Genomic DNA, 23,040 nt, shown 5'->3' on the forward strand with positions numbered 1-23,040 from the left:
GGGCCTTGTTTTCTGCCAGCATCTTGACGCACTTCTCTTTTTCTTCTCCGGCCGTCTCATGACCCTGAGAAGCTTTGGTGGTGGTCTGGAGTCGCCAATTAAGGACGGATAGTATCGCGCACGATCAGAGCAAACCCGAGCAGTGCGGTTTTGGTGATTCGGTTACGACAGGCATGGGGACGTAGATTGCCGTGACGTTTTGGGTTGACTGCAAATTTCACCGTCCTCTGCTCCCGGTAGACCGCTGGCGCTGTCACCTTGGGCAGTACAGGCCATGATTCTGCTGGTTATGGGCCCCAGTAACTGTGTCACAGGTGGAGGGAGAGCGAGGAGGTTGGTGGGACGGACAGCGTGGTGTTATGCTCAGATGTGATTATAAATCGTGCCGAATTTTAAGTACTAAAGTCGAACACCGCTGGCTTCCTTTCAGAAAAATCAACACGCTCGTTTTTGTTTTGCAGCGCTCGTTTAATTTCGGACCAAACGGGCGTTTGATCTTTAGGCGTCACGCCTAACACAACGTCAACAGGCGGACAAGAGGCTCTCGCCGTCCATAACCATAGCCGAACGAAAGTGGGATGACAAATGTCAAAATGTGTGCTGCAATTTATGGACGGCCGATTACGAACATTGAAACATGGGGTAAACAAGGCTCTTACCACACTGATTGCGAGTCAGCTGATAATATCGGCCGGCGGCGTCATCGGTGGTGGCCGCTCCCTCCCCGCCCCCGTCACCAGCACCTGTCCCCGTCCAGCGGCCGGCGCCGCATCTCCTCGTCCTGTACGCGAACGCAGACGGAGAGAGCGGGCGGTGACCTCAGGGCGAGCGGTGTGGTGCCGGTTCGGAGGGTCTCTCAGACACGCACCCGACTCAGCTTCGTCATGGCCGGCCGGCTGGCCGCGGCGCGCATGGTCCTCAAGGACAGACAGCACCAGGCAAGTCAGCTCTCTGAGCTGAGCAAACGTGGCAAAAAGGTAAGTGGCGCGCCGGCGCCGCTGGCATGCTCTGACGGCAATCACTGCATAGGCTCGTCTCGTGGTACCATCGCGACGCCATTGTTCGCTACGGTTTTTAGCTGCACCAAAATTTTGCAGTAATTTGTGGACTGAGATTGTCCGACAGCAGTTGGTCACCATAGTCAGAGCATGTTCACCTTTTTCTGCGTCAGTGTGTTTTGCGGAGGTGGTGGCTGGTACAGTATCGTTGTCGAGTGCTGCTTCATCCACGCTTTGTCTGTTCTTGGCAGGACTGCGGGACCGGCGGTTGCCGCCCACAAGTGTACATTGCCAACACATAAAGAACTCATTTTGATGTTTCACGTGTTCTGTGGGTTTTGATATCGTCGGTGAACCCTTGACCGTTTCCTTGCGTTTCTGCTTTGGCCGCCTAATTTTTGAATTTAGCCTCTTGTCGTGCCGTTGGGCTGGTCTCGCATGGATGGAAACAATACACACAGTCGCGTTCGACGAACCGGTACTGAGTGTTTTTGTACAACATTATATAACAGCCGTAAACAGAGACGGAACTACCACAAAGCATGAATAACAACGCAAAAGCGCTACAAGTTAAAAATGACACTTATAATGATACTGATATCGACCCTTGATCCGCGGAAGTTGAAAACCTGACTTGCCTTCACCACGAAAATTTTAGAGCTATGATAAACGGTCAAGTTTTGCACTGTTAACGTGACATACGTTGTACGTGATTCCCGATGGATGATCATCACAGGATCACCACAGTGTATCCCGAGTGCACGCGTCATGATAGCAACGCTTTCTTGAGATAAATTGGTGTGTGTGAGTGTTGTTGATGCTAGGTTGCACTTAACAGTGAGATGCATCTATACATTATGTAAAGTTCTCCTCTGCAACTTTGTCTGGACTGTCGCCACCGGAGTAATGGTCGTCGAGTTCTTTCATGGTGCGGTGCGTTAGCCTAGAAATCATCAAATAGAACGGAAATGTTGCTAAGAAACATGCCCCGCTACGATACGCCTACAATGGCAATAGAAATTGTCGGCGAGATATATTATATGCGATATATATATATATATATATATATATATATATATATATATCGTGTATATATATATATATATATATATATATAATATATATAATATATATATATATATATATCAGACTTTGACGAACTTTTCATAGCCGCGATCGAGGCAAGCCTGTGTCTGGCAGCACGCGCTCCACACGCACTAGTAGGCTCAGCCTCCTCCGCCTACTGGCTGACCACTAGCTCCGCGACTGTTCTCACGCAGCATCTTGCCTCGAAGGATCTGCCTAATGCCCCAAAGTCGCGGTCACATCTCATCCCATCCCTGGGGTTTGGCCAGCTGTTCATGCCTCAGCCGCTATCACGGCTGTGTCTCGTGCCGATGCTGAATTGCCGCACCGACCGCGCGGTACCGGTGCCCAAGCGATAGCGATCGTCCTGTGTGAGCCGACCGGCAGCAATCGTCCTGTGCGAGCCGACCGGCAGCAATCGTCCTGTGCGAGCTGACCGGCAGCGATCGCCCTGTGTGAGCCGACCGGCAGCAATCGCCTCGTGCGAGCTGACCGGCAGCAATCACCTCGTGCGAGCTGACCGGCAGCGATCGCCCTGTGTGAGCCGACCGGCAGCAATCGTCCTGTGCGAGCCGACCGGCAGCAATCGCCTCGTGCGAGCTGACCGGCAGCAATCGTCCTGTGCAAGCCGACCGGCAGCAATCGCCCTGTGCGAGCCGACCGGCAGCAATCGCCCTGTGCGAGCTGACCGGCAGCGATCGCCTCGTGCGAGCTGACCGGCAGCAATCACCTCGTGCGAGCTGACCGGCAGCAATCGTCCTGTGCGAGCCGACCGGCAGCAATCGCCTCGTGCGAGCTGATCAGCGGCGATCGCCCTGTGCGAGCTGACCGGCAGCAATCGCCCTGTGCTAGGCGACCGGCAGCGATCGCCCTGTGCGAGTCGACCGGCCGACCCGTCGGCTGGACGGCCGCCGCAGGAAGGCATTACGACCGGCCCGATGGCGCACCGGAAACGTCGCCCGGACGGCCAGAGGCGGCAGCGGCGGCGGAAGCGACGCAGACCGGATGGCGGCGGCCGGCGCCAAAAACCCGGTCGCCGCGCCAGAAATCCCGCTGCTCTAGCAGAAAAAACGGGGCGTACTGGTAGAGCACGGGTTGCCGCGAGCCAACAACGCCTCGTTCACGGCAGAGTGGAGGTTATTCATGCTGAGCGTAAGACCTGTTGATTGCTGCCAAATAAAAGTTGCAATGAAAATCTACTGTCTGTTCTGAACTTGTATTCTATGGTCTCTAGCTCTCGAACTAAAGCTCTACAAATATAAATTTAGTGTACATTGTTTGCTTCCGGTCATTTCATGTGCTACTCTCTGAGATGTGAACGTTCTATTCTGGAAAGATAAATCTACGTCGTTTTATGTTTGGTCTTCGGTTTGATTGATGATTTTAAGCGTGAAAATATCTTCACTGAAGCTGTGCCAGATTAGCAATGGTATTTCTTGGTTGAGCGATGGTTGAACAAGCAGTGATTCCTCTCGTGCAAACTCAAAGACATCCACGCATCTCTTGACTCGCGCCATCACTACTTGCGATCCATTCCATACTCCGATACGACCCCGTTTGCGCTCGTCCGCCGTTGCCGGTCCGGCGGTCGGCGGGTCCCTCCCCCTTACCCCGTCCCGCTTTCTGTCGATGCCGACATCGCCCTGCCGACATCCCACCATTCATCTCCATAGTCCGCATGCGATGGGAAAGCGCGCGTCTGGCGACAACTTCCGGCGGCCCGTCAACGGTCGCGGCGCCCCCAAACGCTGCCGCACCGGCAGCGGCCGAGCGACGCGCGGCTGCCGCAGCCGCCTAGCGCAGATCACGCAGTCTCTAGTGCACTGCTTGCCACCCGGCTCCCTGCCGCGGGCGTTCCTAACCGTGCGTGTGTCTGGCGTTAAGAAATAAGTGAATGCGACGCATACGACATGCTCATGAATAGTTGTCGTTTCCTGTGTACATACGCACGCCCAAGTGGCAATGTAAGCACACTGAGCACCGCTCATAGCATACAAATGGGTAGAAACTTTTTGGTCTACATCCCGACTTGCCGCGATAGCCCCCGTCTGGCATGCACGCTGTGCGAACCAGCGCAGTCTGTTGTCCGGCTTCGTGGCGCCAGTCCCCGCCACCCTCCGCGTGCAATCTGGGCTGTTGTCTAACCACCCGCCGCGTGCAATCTGGTCTGTTGTCTGACTACCCGCCGCGTGCAGTCTGGGATGTTGTCTGACCACCAGCCGCGTGCAGTCCGGGCTGCTGTTTGTCCGCTCACCGCGTGCAGTCTGGGCCGCTGTCTGACCACCCGCCGCGTGCAGTCCGGGCGCTGGCTGGCCATCAGCCGCCGTGTATAGGCTTGGACGCTGTCTTACCAGGAGCCCCGCGTGTAGTCTGGACCGCTGTCTGGCCAGCAGCCGCCCGCTCAGATCTCTCGCGTCGTTCTCGACGGAGACGACGTGCCATTAGATTTACAAATGAAGCCATTCCGTAGGCTTAACCGGCGGTGGCATTAAATTGGCGCTGCTCTCAGCTCGACTGGCGCCTCCTTCGGGCCGAAATGAAGGAGCAAGGCGGGGGTGCCCACTAACGCCTCTCCCTCCCCCCCCCCCCACATCCCCCCACCCTTCTTGTCGATCGCTGACGGCCGCGGAACGGGCTGGCTGGACCAGACAGCAGAAACGCAGCCGCTGAACGAGCTGGCCGGACCAGACAGCAGAAACGCAGCCGTTGAGCGGGCTGGCCGGACCAGGCAGCAGAAACACAGCCGCTGAGCGGGCTGACCGGACCAGGCGGCAGAAACACAGCCGCTGAGCGGGCTGGCTGGACCAGACAGCAGAAACCGAGCCGCTGAACGGGCTGGCGGAACCAGGCGGCAGAAACACAGCTGCTGAACGGGCTGGCTGGACCAGACAGCAGAAACGCAGCCGCTGAACGAGCTGGCCGGACCAGGCAACAGAAACACAGCTGCTGAACGTGCTGGCTGGACCAGGCAGCAGAAACGCGGCCGCTGAGCGGGCTGACCGGACCAGGCGGCAGAAACACAGCTGCTGAACGGGCTGGCTGGACCAGGCAGCAGAAACACAGCCGCTGAACGGGCTGACCGGACCAGGCAACAGAAACACAGCTGCTGAACGGGCTGGCTGGACCAGGCAGCAGAAACACAGCTGATGAACGTGCTGGCTGGACCAGGCAGCAGAAACACAGCCGCTGAACGGGCTGGCTGGACCAGGCAACAGAAATACAGCTGCTGAACGGGCTGGCTGGACTGGCAGCAGAAACACAGCTGATGAACGGGCTGGCTGGACCAGGCAACAGAAACCCAGCCGCTGAACGGGCTGGCTGGACTAGGCAGCAGAAACACAGCCGCTGAACGGGCTGGCTGAACCAGGCAACAGAAACCCAGCCGCTGAACGGACTGGCTGGACCAGGCAGCAGAAACGTGCATTTTGCATTTGCATTTTTGCATTTGCATGGATGCATTTTTCTGTCTGCTGGAACCTTATACAGATACTATTGCCGTACAAGTATGTCTCCAAAAACTAAACTTCCATTGGGTAAAGAAAGGCCAGGCATGTGCCCCATATACGTTTCATGGATGCCATAAATCCAGAGGGTTGTGATCTATCAATGAATTGGACTGGACTGCAGCATTATAGCTCCAATTGACACGAATTATTACCGGATTGAATAACAGGTGGCTAGTATAAATGGTTTAGAAAGGAGTAGGTCTGGAAGGGGTTTTGAACTGAAATAGCCATCTTGAGGATCACTCAGTGCAGTCCACAGCCCTGTCCTTAACACCTAACGTCCCCTAATTTCTGAGCTACATGCTCGTGGAGATGGGGGGGACTTGTTTGAGAAGAGTATTTTGAGATCACCTTGGCATTCATGACGTTATGATAACGTCATTCAAAACCTACATTTCCTAAGCTGCGCGGCCAAGGCCAAAAATTATATGATGGTTGAGTCGTTCATATCTGGCGTTCGTCACCACGATTTCCAGATAGAACAGCCGTCAATTGGCTCTCAGTCAATGCTTTGCAAGGTGTGATGATGCAATCAAACCATGACTTATCGGGGAGAATATGTACTACACAGAAAAACTGTATTGTCTGGACCAGTCTTTTCTACTTTAAAGTATTCTGCTAGTTAAAAGTGAGTCCGTTTCGTCTTATCTATTGCTTGCTTCCATATATTCAAATGAGATACATTCCCTTTAAAGAAGTCGTGAAGGTAGTTGTATATGCTACAGTTCCATGTTGATGCTCAATGGAGCTCAATCGCCCATTAGATTAACTTTGATTGTACTTAAAACTGTTTTACTCTGACGATGAAAGCTCATCGGATTTGGAATTCCCACCCACCAAAAGCCGATAAGTGGGTTGCTTGGATTGGATTGGTCCTGAAAGTTTCATCGACGACGAGAGGCGCCGTTCGCTGGTATGAACCCAATCGTGTATCGAGTGCTAAGGTAATCTGAGTGTTTTTTTTTTCGACGGAGTCTGCAATTTCTGGCAGCGTTTCTGCTGGAGAGCACACAGCTGTTAGTGTAGAAAGGCCTAGAAAGTGGTCGCGTCATTTAATTTAGCCGCAGTTTGGGAATACTTAACGGGGTGTTGGCTCATGTCCTTGGTCACCCTTTGAAAACACATCTGCAAAATATTATGTGCAAGTCCGTTTATGTGTGGGAAAATGATTTGTTTACAATGTGTCACACAGCAAATAGTCAGCCCGCGTTACAACCATCAGGCGTAAGTAATGATCAAGAGCACCGAATCACGGTTAGCTCGACAAATTAAGCAATGTAGTCGGAAAGGTAACAAAACTATGCTGTCGGATGGGGCCTCGGTGCTTCCGCACCACCTGTAAGTTGTTCTGGTTTGGTTGGCCACCATGGGTAGCGTTTGCTCGTGACGCAGGAGCTTTTGCTTCCTAGTTGCCCCCCGCCAGGTGCACAACGGCAGCCCCAAATGTCAGAAACTTATACTTTTGGGAATCGTTTTCATGCTAGACTACTAATAGTATACGTCACATTTCTGCAAGAGGACGCGTGAAGTGTTGCCTGACGTCTGGCTATGGTGGCACGACATTGCTCGGATGGGTCTGACGTATGCTTCCTCTCATGATGTGGATACATCTAATCGCTGAAATTACATGCCTGGGTAATTTACCTGAGAGCTGCGATTGGGATGCGTTTTATAATGGTGCGACAATAGATAACTTTCACAAAAAGCATGCGTTGAACGAGTGAGATCTATCAAAACCAAAGCGTTCGGAGTTAAAAAGGTATCACGCGTCTGCATGCTGCCCTTTTAGAAAGAGCCCACGAAAACTTATGTTTTATCTCCCCTAGTAGAGCAAGCATTGCATTCTTAAAGATTAAAGAATCGTTTGATATCAAGGAAACCTCATGGCATGAAATACTTGCACTTTTTGCAATTTGTCTTCAGCCACAACGTTACTGAATAGAGCGCTGCGATAATGAAAGACCACCAAGTAGGACTTGCTTCCCAACAGGCCTCGTTGCGGTCAAAACATTGCAGTGGGACTCATCTGTAAAGGGAAAAGTCTTGGACGTCCTATTTTCTGAGCACACCTAATAAAATTTCATATTTGTTATCAAGACACCGCCCATATGACGCCAGCTTTCGATGACCGCGATCCTTGTTGGTTTGTGCTCCAAACACCGCCTGCTGTTGACGCAAATACAACAATGGGCACAGGGTAGATGCTTTATCTTTCATGTTGGGGTGCCCAAGCTGTGACCCATATCATGTACCAACATCCACATCTGAGCCTGCTATTTCAGCTTTGGCTTGGTTCCCGGCGGATGCCGCAGTAAAAACAGCGGCGACGTTTCGCTCCGTGCCGCCCCCTCTCGCTCTCGAGGGCGAACAACCCACGATGATGTGCCGATCGCCCACACAAAGGCTTGGCGGCCGGCCAAACAGCCGTGTACATCAAAGCATTTATGGCTGGAGGAAGCCAGAAGTGTCCACACAACAGAACACGCGACACCATTCCGAATGACTCGCCTCTGGACGCAGTGCGGCGGATTGGATTGCGGGGTTCAGCCCGCTCGCCGCCATTGGTTTGATAGGTCTGGTTGCTTATCAGCGCCCGACAGAACAGCTGTGCTTCTTCAGCGGATAAATGTTCGTCTGAAATCAGCTTGTCAAGAAGGCTGAGCAACAGATTGTTTCTCCTTTCAATGCTTAAGAACAAGCGATGATCGTTCCTTAACTCGTCTCACAGTTAAAGGGGGTGTGCCACATTTGTATGGAATTTTGATCTTAACTGGCCATCTTAGGGCGCCGGTGGTGTAGTGATCAACACGTTCGCGTTAACCACTGAGCGTCTGGGGCACCAGAGGTACGGGGCTCTGTTACCCGCGGTGCCCGCTCTCCCTGCCAGGATGAGCGGCAGGCGAGACCACATAGCCTCAGCAGCTGAGCGGGTACTGAAGCCCCCGTGACGAGACGACGATGAAATAGCCATCTCGAAGATTATTCAGTGCAGTTTACGGTCTTGCCTTCTTAAGATGTAAAACGTTCTAGTTCCTGAGCTACGCGCCCGCGAAATGTGCAGACTATTTAGGGGAGACTTCTTAAGGCCACCCAGGCATCCATGACGCCATAATAATGGCATTCAAATCCTATTATTCCATTGGCCATGCGGCGATCAAAGCCAAACTGTATGCGATTGTTGAGTCGCTCATATATGGTGCTCTTGAGCTCGCTCATGTATGGTGCTCTTTCCAGATGTAACTGCCGCCAAATGGCTCCTAACCAGTGAGGTGCAAAGTATGATGACGTAATCAAACAATGGCGTATTAGGGAGCATATTTAATAAACAGAGCAAGTGTGTTGTCTAGAGCAGTCTTTTGCCTTTACAACTAAACGAATGGTCAAAAGTGATCTTACTTCATCATATCTGAGGTTTGCTTCAATATATTCAATATATGGAACACTCAATTCAACAGGATGACTGACATGGAGTGATTCACATTTCTATGGGGTTTTGAACTGAAATAGCCGTCCTGAAGATCATTTGGTACAGTTCACAGCCCTGCCCTTCTTAATACTTAAAACCCTCCAGTTATGAGCTACACACCCGCAAAGATGGCAGACTTTTTCGTGTAGACTATTTCAAGGTCACTCAGGTATGCATGGCGCCAAAGACCGTCGCTCTAATCCTGCTATCCCATTGGCCAAGCGCGTTCAAGGTCAAGGATGTAATCGAGGAATCGTTTGTGTCTGGCGTTTGTGAGCTTAAATTTCAGACATAACCGACGTCAATTAGTTATCAAGCAATATTGTGCGGGCTGTGCGAGCTTCAATCACGATTCACGTTTTGTGCTACGTAGTACAAAGCGTTGAACATCTTTGTCAATCATTACGGAATAAGAGTCGTAATAGAATATGTTGAAAGTTGCCCCATAACCGAGTATATGAATACAAGTAAACATAACCGACTCACGACTTAATATGCAAGAACATCTCCCAGAAAGGACAACAACGAACGCATAACGATATTTGGTTCAGCAACACCCCCAGCGCCGTCCGGCGACCTGTCGGGATATTTGAGTACCACAAGGAAGTGCCCGGGTGGCATTTTCGCAGGGCGAATTCTTCAGCACCCCAACATCATATCAATATTCCATGACGCAAACAATGACGTATTGATGAGCAATATTGACTAAATGGAGAAATTGTGGTGTCTAGAGCAATCTTTTACTCGAAATTATACCAATAATTATGAGTGAGCTTATTTTATCGTATCTGGTGCTTACTTAAAAATCCTCAAATGTTGATCATTCGCTTAAATATTACAAATATCCTTTGCCAAGGCAGTACATGTCCTTTCAGATGCGGCTTTTTTTCTCTTTTTTTCTTTTTGATTGAGTGCACATTGGTCATTGTTGTCAACGTTTTAAATAACCTAATATTACGGTTGATTGTTTTCGTGGCAGAATCGCTGCATTTTTGAACCACCATACTGTGCGGTCAACAAGTTGGTGTCATCCATCGGATGTCAATCTGATAAGTGGTGACCAATGTCTGGCGGGATAAATGGACACGGCCCATTTCTCGCACCTCATGATGTATCTGTGCCCGGCGATTGATAAATGCTGTCCCGGTGTCAGGCCTTAAGATCGTAGCATCGCCATCCATCGGCATCGGGCCAAGACGCGCGGACAAAACATCTTATAAATGGGCAACGATCGGATGCTAACGGTACACAGTTACACAATCGTTTTCATGTGTTCAACGTCTCATGGATTGAGAAAGTACCCCGCCTCAGCGTTTTGCATCCAATGGTATGTTTGCACAAACGGTTTTACGTAAACGCGAATGACGTCATGAGAAAAAAGTGTGACAAGCATTGCAAACCCGACAGTGCTTAAATTCTTACCCGAGTCGGCCTGCTCGTTCCATTGTTAGTCATACCCTAGATCCATATAGCCCCTGAAACATTTTTTTATCCTGCATATAAGAAAGCTACAAACAATAAAATACTTCTTTTCATCTTCAAAGACGGTAGAAGCAAGCTGCATGGCAGGGATGTATGTGGGGTGGCAACATGGCCGGCAACATATATCGAAAAGTCATTTGACTCTTCGTTGCTAAAAGAATGCCTACCTGGACAAGGCGGGCAGGCAGGAGAAGAAAGCATGTCCTGTATGCAACGACGAGGGCTGTCGAAAGACATGATGGAATCAGCGAAGGTGGCAAAAGTAGCAGCGAGTTTTCTAGCACCGGATCCTGTAAATCAACGTGTCCGGCGTTCGTAAAAAACGCCTGCATGCATACATATTTATTAATGCACCAACTGTTTACCCTGAAAGTGCATCTCTCATTCCGTCTGAAATATTCAAGCACGAGCGTCCGATATCGTTATTCAACGCTATCGATGATTTTATCGTGGATGTAGATAACAGTGACGGTGAATACCATTAAAAAGAAGCGAAGAAAAACACCATCGATGACAGCACAAACTAAGGCACTAAACACACGACAGAATGACGACTACTCGTTTTCATCTAAAAGCGACAAAATTGATTTCAATGATGATGTCTTGTAAATGAGCCCTAAAACTCTGAATGCTGCATTATGCGATATCCTCCTTAACATAAAACGACAAGACGACAGTGAATACGAACCGACATTTATCTGTCGGTACTTTTGGCGGGTGGGATCTAATTTGATCGCTTTAGCTGAAGATTCAGTTATGTGAATTGTTATTCGAATTCGGTCGACTGCATTGACAGGCTTCTTCCACGTTTGCCTGAAACCGAGTGGACATGAAAATGGCCTGCACTTTGACACTTTTTTTGTAAAGCTGCATAATGCAGCAGATGTAAACAGTATCTGCTCGATGGAGGAGGGCCTTTCGCATCGGAAGCGAGCATTCGTGCACTGCATTCCTGCATAGTGGCACATACAGTTCAGCATGTCAATATGTAGACCCAAATTAGCGGTATGGGAAAACGTTTCCATCGCATTGTGTGCTATCGTGAGTTATCGTTACAGTAATGGCAATGACAAAGTCACGTAACCGACATCACCTAGCTAAACTACTGGACTAGCTCAGCGCCAGATTGACACAATCACAATCCGGAACTCACGAGCACTTGACATGCAGTTGATATCGCTGGGCCTGTGTCGCAAGCCTTTGAACTGTGTCGTCGTGCCGTCCAGGGTTCGAGTTGGCTTGCGGTGAGGCTTCTCTTGACCTCATCCCCGGGGAGGGGCGGAGCGGCGCCCGGCTGGCTGGCGGCCCAGCTCCTGTTGGCGGGGCTCCTTCGGCGTCTGCCGTCGCCGCGCTGTGCGGGAAGCCACACTCGGTGGTGACGGCAGACGCCAACGTGGCCGCGTTTGTCGCCCTCCGTGTGGTCTTTAATTAAATCGATCTAGGGTCGGCCGAGGCTTCGTTGGTCGCGCGAGCTTGAGTAAAGCCCGCGGCCAGCTGTTAAGGCTACCTTCATGTGGGAGAATTGCTATATGGATTCCAATGCGCCAACGGGAGAACAACATACTGCATTGCTTGGCATGGCAAACTGAGGGACAGATAATAACTGTATAATCATGCGTGTCCTGATAAGACATTCAAGATATAAGGCAAATTGCTTGGTTGCATTTGATGGGCACGTAAGTTTAACAGTGAGAAATCAGCTCAAATCATTAAATATAATAAGTGTTTCGTATTGTTTATAATTATCGCATGCAGGCAGGGTACAAAAAAGGCGAAGTCATGAAACATACAGCATGGGTTGGCATTACAGATCACACATCTTAAATGCGCAGTTGGAAGGTTACAAGATGCAAGTTATCCGGCGACCCCAGACATAGATCGCTGCCAACGACTCCGCTGTTCCCGGGAGTCATAGCATGTATTTCAGTACGAGCTTTGAATGAGCTAGCAGTGATTTCAAACATTTTTGCACCTCAGGAGTCTGGAGTAATTGTTGCTAGCTCCCGAAGTACGTCGACTAAAAATTCGGTGGGCAGACGATGCGCGTTGACAGCCTCTTGACGTGGCTTTCGTAGCTAATGACACAAAGCGTATACTAGCGTTTTGAATAGTTGACTTTTGCAACCAGTTTAGATATTCTGTCAACAAAAATGCGAGGTCATAAATATTTTTGGCTGGTTATTGGTGATGAACTTGCTGGGCCTAGGTAGGTCTCGGTTTGCGTTCATACACCTCGCAACGTGTGCTTCTTATAGACGATAAGTCCTGCACTCTTCATCAGGTAAATTTTTTCTCTACATCATGGTTTATGATGCAATTTCCATAAAATGCATCTAAGACAGGCCTGTTACCGGATGACCTCATCCGGTAACAGGCCTGGTAAAGCATACAATGCTTTTGGGGGCGGGATGGATTAATATGATTTTAATACTACGATTTGACGTATCATAGGTCATGTTGTTTGTTATATGACGTCCTGTGCAAAAATCTATCTAGCGTCGTTTGTTGTCGTTGCAGCGTAATCTATAGCTTTTAGATAAAAGGGTGAGGCCCAGGCACTGAAGAGTTGACAACCTGACTAAATATCCCATGCCAAAGGTCCTATCCAATAATGCATTCCTGTTGCTATATGACGCATAACACCAGGCAGTGTATATTCGTCACCACCTCCCACTGTCATTACCTACATATTTCTTAGGATAGAGAAGAGGCCTATGTCCACTACTTTGAACCCCGTTGACCTGGCTTCATACATCAAAGGTTGCTTTAAGTGGTGTTCATTGACACTGATGAATGGAGATTTTACCTGGGATATACAATGTCGTCTTCGGCTTGGCTCCAGTATAGTTACAGGTTTTCTGGTTGCAGGGGTCTGCGAGGCCCGCCGTCCCGACAGTGAGGAAAGCCTGCGTATTTAAACATGACATGGTCTATTCCTGGGCATCTGTCGTCTATTATGTAACGCTCGCGCGCACGCGTAAAAATAGCAGGTCGCGAACAAACGCAATGCACTAGTGACTGCTATTTTGCCAATACGGGAAGTCGATGCAGCAGCGCTTGAGTACGTTAGGTTATTTTTAGCCATTTGTGTAGCTGTCTGATTATTCGTTATTTTTCTGACTTAGCTCGGACACAAAACATGTCCCACTGAGATCCTGATTAATTTATTTACCGTGCTGGTCGATCCTGTAAAGGATTTCGGCCCATGGGTTTGAAACGTCCCAAGACACTCGCCTAAAAAAAACATGAGTCAAACTAAGAGTGCTGTGGTTGAGTAACTCAATTTTGTTTAACCATGGCCATTGTTGAATACTGTAGAAAGATAGCGTTTTGTTACCGCCATCACAAGCAGTAACAAAAGGATATCCCAATGCTGCTAGTGTTAGCGGAAGTGAGATTTCCACTCTACCGCCACGTGTCTTCGTCCGCCTATATATGCGTGCGCACGAGAAGGTCACTTCTGGTGCATACACTAACTAATGTCATGACTAGCGATTGCCAGCACACTCACGCGTGTAAAAGTATGTTTCGGTGAGCAGCAGCCGGAGTCATCACACGATAAACATGACGAAAGGAAGTGTGGCCGTGCTGCTGGCATCTAGGTTCAAGTCCTTTCGGACCAGGTGTGGAGTTGGGGTTTGTCCGAAAGCTCGTCATGCACCAGCTTCGCCCATCAGGCCGCTGGGTTAGCCGCATGTTCCCTGCAGCAGCCATCGCAGGCACAGAGGTCAGTCGCCACACCGGTGACCCAATCGCGCCTTAACGAACCCACGTCCCCATCCCCTTGTAGGCATGGCCTGCACATGTCTCGATGAATTTGCTTGCCCCTCCAACGCCCCATAGCTAAGTAGTATCCTAGTTAGGCAACAAAAGAGCGCACCAAATGCGACCCCCGATAACTTTTATTCCCAGCTTGTTAGTGTTGTTAAAAAGTGTGCTTGGGGCCCGGATGACCTGACCGGACCAGGACTTGTCAACCTGGCAAGGTGTCTGCAACCAAAGACACGTCTCTCGAGCTCATGCGCAGGTGAAAAAATATGTACGTATCAGGAGCGTGATAGTGCGAATTCGTATCATCCTTGCAGCGATTAATATACCACGCTCATTCATTCCATAGTGATAGTGATTGCAATCGAAGCGATGTGCCCCGCTTTGGAACCACCAATTTAAGTGGTCGTTCTCGTCTGGCGCTCCTTCCAGCACGTGAAGCCGAGCGCCTGTGCAGGTGCAGAAGGTCCCATTACCCGGTTCTTATATGTTGGTCCATACGTCACACTCCCCAGCTGGCGCCCCTCGTATGTCACGAGTGTCGCACTACCTCGGAGCTCCCTCGCGCCGGCACGTGGCGATAAGATCGCAGTCTCGATTGTTTAATGGAAGCTCTCCTTATCACGCGCCACGTTCTCCCGCGCTGAAAATTAAATGGGCATCATTGGACAGCTGTTGAAGTTCGGGCCCGGGCCCTGTTTTGTTCGGCGCTGAGCCGGGTCGTCGGAGCGCACTCTGCCTGTCATCAATCATGAATGGCCGCCGGTAGCGAACACCCGCCCCCTCCCCCCGCCATCGCTCCACCCACGTCTGGCCGATTTCCCCCCCCCCCCCCCTCCCCCTCCATTCCGGTCCCAGTCCTGTTTGGTCAGCTGTCTCGCATTACGCCTGCTGGTCAGTTGACTAGTTGATGGTGGTCCATAGGTGACGTGTCGCGGTGCCTTGTTGGTAGAGCTGGGCTGCAGTTGGATGGTCGTGGAGCCGTTTGTCTTGCGTCGACGGCCCAGCAATACAATATGTGTTTGGTGACGGCGTTTCGACAGCAGCCGATTTTGGCAGTTCGGGTTCCTCTCTGCCCTGCTCTGGTACACGTCCGGCGCTGTATTTCTGGAGTTCTTTCAGCTGTGTCTTCTTCGCTGCCCGATTTTGGTCCTTTAAAACGGCACCACATCCAGTTCTTCACTGATCATTCTACTGCAACCTCAGTCATCTACTGCTCCCCCGACGCGTCCCTACCCCCGCCCCCCCCCCTCTCTCTCCCTCTCTCTCCTTCCGTCGTCTTTCTGCCCCCTCCGCTCCCGTTCTGCTCCCTCTGACCTGGTGTTCACTCCCGTTCCGTTCGCTCTGAAATTGTCCCTGTTCCGTCTACCCCCTCGGGACTCCCCTCCGTTCCCGTTCCGCTCCCGTTCCGCTCCCTCTGACCTGGTCTTCATTCCCGTCCTGCTCCCTCTGAAATCGTCTCTGTTCCGCCTGCCCCCTCGGGCATCCCCTGCGCTCCCGTTCCGCTCCCTCAAACCTGGTCTTCATTCCCGTCCCGTTCCGTCCGAAATCGTCTCTGTTCCGCTTGCCCCCCTCGGACCTCCCCTCCGCTCCCGTTCCGCTCTCTGTGACCTGGTCTTCACTTCCGTCCCGTTCCCTCTAGCCTTGCCTCTGTCGCCGTTTCCTCGCCTCCGCTGCCGTCCCGCCGCCTCTGACCTCGCCTCTGTCTCAGTTCCGGTCCTCAGCCCGGCTGAGCCGGCCAGGGAGCGCCATCGCGCTGATAGATGACAGTTTACGGCGCCATCCTCGGTCGTCGTTTCAATTTCAAACGGAGTGCGGTGGAGCGGCGCCGGCCAGCAGTTGGCATTCGGCCGGCGAACGGCCGCCGCCATCGCCCCGGTCACTGCCCGAGCGCGCCCCGCGTCGGGGCCGCCGGCAGCTGAGGACAGACGGGCTCCGGGGCTGGCAGCTGAGGTCAGACGGGCTCCGGGGCTGGCAGCTGAGGACAGACGGGCTCCGGGGCCGGCAGCTGAGGACAGACGGGCTCCGGGGCCGGCAGCTGAGGACAGACGGGCTCCGGGGCCGGCAGCTGAGGTCAGACGGGCTCCGGGGCCGGCAGCTGAGGACAGACGGGCTCCGGGGCCGGCAGCTGAGGACAGACGGGCTCCGGGGCCGGCAGCTGAGGACAGACGGGCTCCGGGGCCGGCAGCTGAGGACAGACGGGCTCCGGGGCCGGCAGCTGAGGTCAGACGGGCTCCGGGGCCGGCAGCTGAGGACAGACGGGCTCCGGGGCTGGCAGCTGAGGACAGACGGACTCCGGGGCCGGCAGCTGAGGACAGAGGGGCTCCGGGGCCGGCAGCTGAGGACAGACGGGCTCCGGGGCCGCCGGTAGCTGAGGACAGACGGCTACGGGGCTGGCAGCTGAGGCCAGACGGGCACGGGGACTGGCGGTTTAGGTTAGTCTGTCTCCGGAAGGTAGTTGACGTCAGTCGTTTCCCGGAGAGCTGCCGTCCACTGCATATGTTCCACGGTTGTCCACATCAAAATAAGCAATGTGATCCACAGCCGTGGTGTGTACCGAGTACGCGAATGTTTTTAGCGATGCAGTGTTTGATTGCCGCCAGTTGGTTGGTCGCCCAGTGGGTCTCTCCGCCAGGTCTGTCGTCGCCTGTCCTCTGCCCACCGTTCGTCCTGTGTGGGCCGCGCCGCTCGCCGCTCGATGCAGTCTCGCCTGCCGTGGAGCCGTCGTCGCCCATCAGATCTTTAGCTGCGCCACCCGGCAGTATAGCATGATGAACTATTGGGCGGGCCGCGCCGCCGGCGTCGGGCCGTATCTGGCGCCGCCTCCTAAAGACTCTGGCCGAGAGTCGCGCCGATGGCCCGACTAAGGCCGCCCGGGCGCGAGAATCGCCCATTCGGCCGGTCTTATGGCCGCTGCCGTCGGCTGCGCGCCGCGACACAAATAAAAGACGGTCCGTCGACTAATCTGCGACGCCGAGGGGCGCACGGAACGGCGACCGGCGGCCTTGCTGGGCGCGTCTCGCCCGTTCAGGATTAGTGGCTGGAGTGGCTGGCTTTCTCAGACTGCCCGGCTGATTGAGGATTAGGGATTCCGTGCTCTCCTGGGACAGGGCGCTCGGCGATTCTGTGCTGTCACTGGGCGCTGCTGCAGCCTAGATGTCGTCGTCAGCTTTCCTCTCTCTTTCTCTTCCTTCATGTCTCTCCTCACGGGAGCTGCAGTCTTTTTGTGAGGTGAGGTACGGAGTTTTAGTGATCGTGAACCTAAATGTTCTGTTGTTTGACGCGTCAATAAATTCTAACAGATGTCCTGTTCACGGAACGTGACTACCTCTCGCTCAGGGCTAGACGATTCGTTAGAAAATAATACACCGCTAAGCACCAATACATCCCGACCCACCGTACTCACAAGTCGTATCTCATCCATAGAGAAGGGCTACAGCTGAGCCTGGTCGTATTTTCCGGTAAGCTATGACCTGAGACCCCACGACCGCAGCGTGGCCGCCTGCGTGAGCGTCGGCATTGGCTCCGTATCCGGTGTGGTCGGGTCGGATCTCGGGTCTTGGAGTGCCGCGGCGCGTGCCGACCGCGGCCGGCCGGTGCGGCCGGTACCGTCGCCGCCGCCCGCCCCCCATATAATCACTGGGGTCACGGCATTGGCAGCCCACACCACCAATCTGCACCCGACAAACAACCGGACTTGGGCTACCCCCTCCCCCCGCCCCTATTTTCACCGGAAGCTGCTGGCGTTGGGGAAATCATGGGCGGAGCAGGAAACGCTGTGATGCGGTCTTAGCATTGTTCCGTTCAGGAGACTTAGTGGCGGGATGAAGGGACGGTGGATCCGCCACCCCCCATCAGCACTCAACGCGGTACGCTTCTACACATTTCACGCACGGAAGAACACTAAGGCTTACAGCCACTGTTCCACGTGATTTTTTTAAGCATCTTCGTCGAGCAAGTTCAAATAAAAATAACCAAATGTTTCTATGGAGTGACATAATATCCTGACCCAAAGGAGGGTTTCAGCCACCATAAGTCTCGTGTCACTGGAATATGTTATCCTTTACTATTAGTCTTCAGTCGTACCACTATTGACGGAATCGCTAACGCACTTGGAAACGTCACTGATGCGCATTGACCTCCATTAGCCCATTTTCACTCACTAGTATGCTAGCTTAATTACGTTTCGTCGTCTTCACTTCTGTGCTTGGTATTGCAAAGCGTGCATCTCCTCTGTTATGGTGTGAAGTCTTCTTGTAACGCATCTTGACCTCATAATTGTCATAATAAAGCGCCCGCAGAATTATCACAGCGTCAAGGCTGAAAAATTGACTCAAAGAAAGATACTAAATGAATCAAGCAAGTATAATGGGTTTCCTCAGGTATTTAACCTAAACACGTATTTACCACAGGTCTAGTTCAGGTAACAATGAGAGCTATATTAAATACCGTTGTAGGTCTGGCTTAGTCTACCGGATGTCTAAGCAAACATGCATTTAACCGCTTTCACAAACCTTTTATATTTAAGCTACGCCTCCCGTTCAGGAACATGCGTTCCTGAACGTTGCGTTCAGGAACACCAATTCAACACTAAAAATAGTGCTAAAAGCACATACCGGGGAAGAAATAAGGAATTAAGTGGGTCGAGCATATATGGATGAACTAAAGCAGGGACTAGTAAAAGGCATGAATAGAAGATATAAAGAGGAATTGCTAAAAAAAGATCCCGAAATGGAAAAAGTATAGCAAAGAACACAGAATGCACAAAGAATGCAAAAGTGAGCCGCTTGACTTCACTTATTTCTGGTTTTAAAAATTGTTTAGTCGTGTTTTGGAAACATGAAATAAGTGTGTCATTCTGCACATGAAGGATTGGAATAACAATGTGGAAATGACGCTGGTAAAGTATAGGAATTGTGCATGCGCTCAAGTATGTTGGCACTTGGTCTTAAATCGGTAAAAACTTGGAGCATTGATTATGTGAAATATTCGCCCTACATCAAGCTGCAACATATAACCTGATGTCGCAGCCTTTTGAATACAGTATCAGGTGCATGAAAATCTGAAGCTCGCTTCGCACAAAGCGGTGCGGGCAGGGGTCATGTCTCCGTAATCTGCTCCGAACGGATCAGCCGCGCGCTGCTAACACAAAGGTCCGCCGTCGAGCGTCGGTTGTCAAGACCAGCGCCGCGCTCGGCTGGCGTCTTTCTGCCGCCGGTGCGCCACACAACCCAGTGATGTGCGGTTGGAAGGCTCAGCAAAACCGGAGCCCAGCCCCGCGGCCGCTGCGTGCCAGGTTTGCGAGCCGTCAGCAGAGAGGATTGGGACGACGCGCGTACGCGAGCGGTGGAGGTAACGAAGCTTGCATCGGAACAGCAAAACGGCTGTCGATCAGCGGTCTAGCTGTAAATGGATGACAAGTTCGTCTGCTGTGTCGACTATTTCATACATTCATGTTTTTAGATTTGATTTTATTTGTTTCGGGCGGTATATTATTGCGTTATTTATATCGCGCATCCACGAAATTTTGTGCGTCATTTAGTATGCGATTTATGAATATTATAATTGTTTGCAACATCTGCACAACGACGCAGATTCAGTTTGATTGCATCACTGCACAAACTTTGCAATGGTCAGTTTGATTTCAACCAGCTGAAAACACTTGCAAAATGAGAAACTTCGTCAAAAATGAATACGCTTAAGGCCTCAGCAATCTTACCACCGCCCGACAATTACAAGGATCCATGTTTGTTTCGGGAAGATAGCCAGTCACTGGATCAACGGAAAATATACGCGCAAAAATGAGTGCTACGCTGGAGGCTCCTTTTGTACCAGTTGGCTTTGAAATTTCGACTGTTTAATCGACGAGGCAGACTGATGTGTAATATTCGTCCAACCACTGCGCTGCACCACAGTACAAATATTCTCAGAACTGCACTTTCCTGCATCGGTTAAGGCATGGTTGACAAAAGCATCCATGCCTATGCTTGTGGTGTCACTGCATGCCTATTGTTTGGTGTGACTGACGGAACCTTGCCAGTAATTCATGCCGGTTTTCGGTTGTTTATGTAGCAGTGCAACGCCCACAGCGTCAAAGTAACCGTTCACGGCACTTGCGGCAAAGGCAAATTAAATGCATCATTTCCAGAGACATCACCGCATCCCACTTGCCAGCACACACTGTGTCCTGGAGCGTCTTCGGTGACCTTTGCCGCCCCGCACAGGATTCGGTTAATCATGCCTGACTCGGTCTGCGTCCCCGCGTCAGCCGCGCGCCGGCCGTGGCGGGCGCTCCTGCCGCTCTCTGGTCTGTCATGGGGTCCCGATCCTCTCCTCTCTCCCCCCCCCCCCCCCCCCCAGCCGGAAGGCCCAGAGCGTCACAATCCTGTCTGCCCCCTCCCCCCAACCCACCGCTCCCCCCGCCGGAGGAGATCCAGAGCGCCACAGTCCCGTCTTCCCCTCCCCCTTTCGCCCAGCCAGAGGTGGGACTCTGTCACACTCACTGAGTGTCACAGCGTCTCGAGCCGGGTCGACTAGCGCCGCACGCGTCTCAGCTGCCTGTCCATCGGGTGCAGACTCGCCTCCGCCGCCGTCCCGGTACCCGGCACCACAGAAGCGAACGCTGCCTCTGCCGCTGCCTGCCAGCGGGCCACCACATCACCCTCAGCAGCCACGGGGCGCCACTGACGCCAGCGGCACTACCACTTCGATCGTTTTTGTTTTCGGCTGCATGCTAGCATGTATATCAAACCATATATTTCAAGTAAAGCGGTGATGTTAAAGGTGACTTAACGTCACATCTACAGGTACACCTCTGCAGGCAAAAAACGAACCCTTTTCATTTCGCTAGTCAAAGATGGGCTGTTTAACTCAAAAGCAGCTTTAACTTGACACGCTGCGTAATGATTTTTACGTGGTACAACGCTTGGTAGTCTATATTTTCAGGCCTTTAACTTCTCAGGGATGCAATGTGGGTGGTAGCAACCATTGTGCATTGTTGGAAAATGTTTGTTGTTCGGGTAAGACACTTTCCAAAGCTCCAAATGTATCACAAAGGGTATTATTACCGTTTCAATGAGACGGAAAATCATGGCCTCCTGCGATGGTTCCGGCCATCAAGCTAGCCTAAATGCCAGTTCACAGGTCTGCATACATAACACCCATCTAAAGTTACGCAAACTTCAGACGATCCACCATTTCCCATCGCTTGCGAATTTTACGCCTCAGGGATAGTTTATGGGCTTAACCTTCGGCAGAATTTGCAATGCAGATCACAACAGATTAAATGAACCATCAACCAAGCCTGCAAAATACCTGCTCGCCTCCCTCCGAAGCAGCCATCCGGCCATATTTCAAGACGGCAGAAAACATCAGCGAACATCGGATCTTCTGGCCAGAGTAGCGGCACCGGGACGCTTCGGTGGCTTCCACTTACGCCGTGCCGGCGTCGGACAGACAAGCCGTGTCGGAGTCGACGTGACCCCCCCCCCCCCCCACCCACCCTCCACCCCTAACCCCGGCGAGAGTGCCGGGCCCGACCCTACAGCCCCGTACTATGGGAGGGCTGAAGGCGCCCGGATTCAGGGCGATTGGACTGGATTGAGGCATTGTAGGGTCAGATGCTCTTTGTTCTGGTTACTAGAAGCATTCCTTGAACAGGTGAGGTTTTTTCTCACAGTCATGCGATCGAGGCGATTGGGACTTGGCGCAGTGCAGCAGCGAGTAGAGACGTGCACAGACCGAATACACCTGCTGGTACCTGGACCTCACCAGACGGAATACACCTGCCGGTACCCGGGCCTCACTAGACCGAATACACCTGCCGGTACCCGGACCTCACCAGACCGAATACACCTGCCGGTACCCGGGCCTCACTAGACCGAATACACCTGCCGGTACCCGGACCTCACCAGACCGAATACACCTGCCGGTCCCCGGACCTCACCAGGCCGAATACACCTGCCGGTTCCCGGGCCTCACCAGACCGAATACACCTGCCGGTTCCCGGGCCTCACCAGGCCGAATACACCTGCCGGTTCCCGGACCTCACCAGACCGAATACACCTGCCGGTTCCCGGGCCTCACCAGACCGAATACACCTGCCGGTACCCGGACCTCACCAGACCGAATACACCTGCCGGTACCCGGACCTCACCAGACCGAATACACCTGCCGGTTCCCGGACCCCACCAGACCGAATACACCTGCCGGTACCCGGACCTCACCAGACCGAATACACCTGCCGGTCCCCGGGCCTCACTAGACCGAATACACCTGCCGGTACCCGGACCTCACCAGACCGAATACACCTGCCGGTCCCCGGGCCTCACTAGACCGAATACACCTACCGGTACCCGGACCTCACCAGACCGAATACACCTGCCGGTACCCGGACCTCACCAGACCGAATACACCTGCCGGTCCCCGGGCCTCACTAGACCGAATACACCTGCCGGTACCCGGACCTCACCAGACCGAATACACCTGCTGGTACCCGGACCTCACCAGACCGAATACACCTGCCGGTACCCGGACCTCAACGGCCCAAATACATCCACGGATAAGGTGGCGCAGCTGAGTAACATGCGGGCCTTTCGTCCCAGGTGCGGGCACCACTTCTCAGGCTTGGAGGCAGATAAGAAGCAGCAGTCCAGAAATCGTCCGTCGCTGGTAAAAGTCTTCCCGCAATGAAACACAAAACCACTCAGCATAACTTACTGCGATGTTTACAATT

At 52.3% G+C, this 23,040-nt stretch overlaps 1 protein-coding gene across 3 annotated transcripts in view; it reads left to right on the forward strand.

Annotated features, from left to right (window-relative positions):
• Nucleotides 1-23,040, forward strand: part of LOC119110539 (neo-calmodulin) — a 249,042-nt gene that overhangs the window by 188,369 nt on the left and 37,633 nt on the right. Inside the window, exon 2 of one of the 3 annotated variants that reach the window (XM_037234401.1) lies at nt 824-977. The exons of 1 other annotated variant lie outside the window; for it this stretch is intronic. In XM_037234401.1, coding sequence (XP_037090296.1) covers nt 885-977 — 93 coding nt within the window. In that variant the 5' untranslated portion in view covers nt 824-884. Of the gene's footprint in view, nt 1-797; nt 978-23,040 lie in introns of all 3 variants that reach the window. One more of the 3 variants, XM_037234402.1, reaches the window with a different exon arrangement.

The sequence above is a fragment of the Pollicipes pollicipes genome, unplaced genomic scaffold (genome assembly GCF_011947565.3).
Source record: "Pollicipes pollicipes isolate AB1234 unplaced genomic scaffold, Ppol_2.1 Scaffold_7231;HRSCAF=8579_pilon_pilon_pilon, whole genome shotgun sequence".
In the NCBI taxonomy this organism is placed as follows: Eukaryota; Metazoa; Arthropoda; class Thecostraca; order Pollicipedomorpha; family Pollicipedidae; genus Pollicipes; species Pollicipes pollicipes.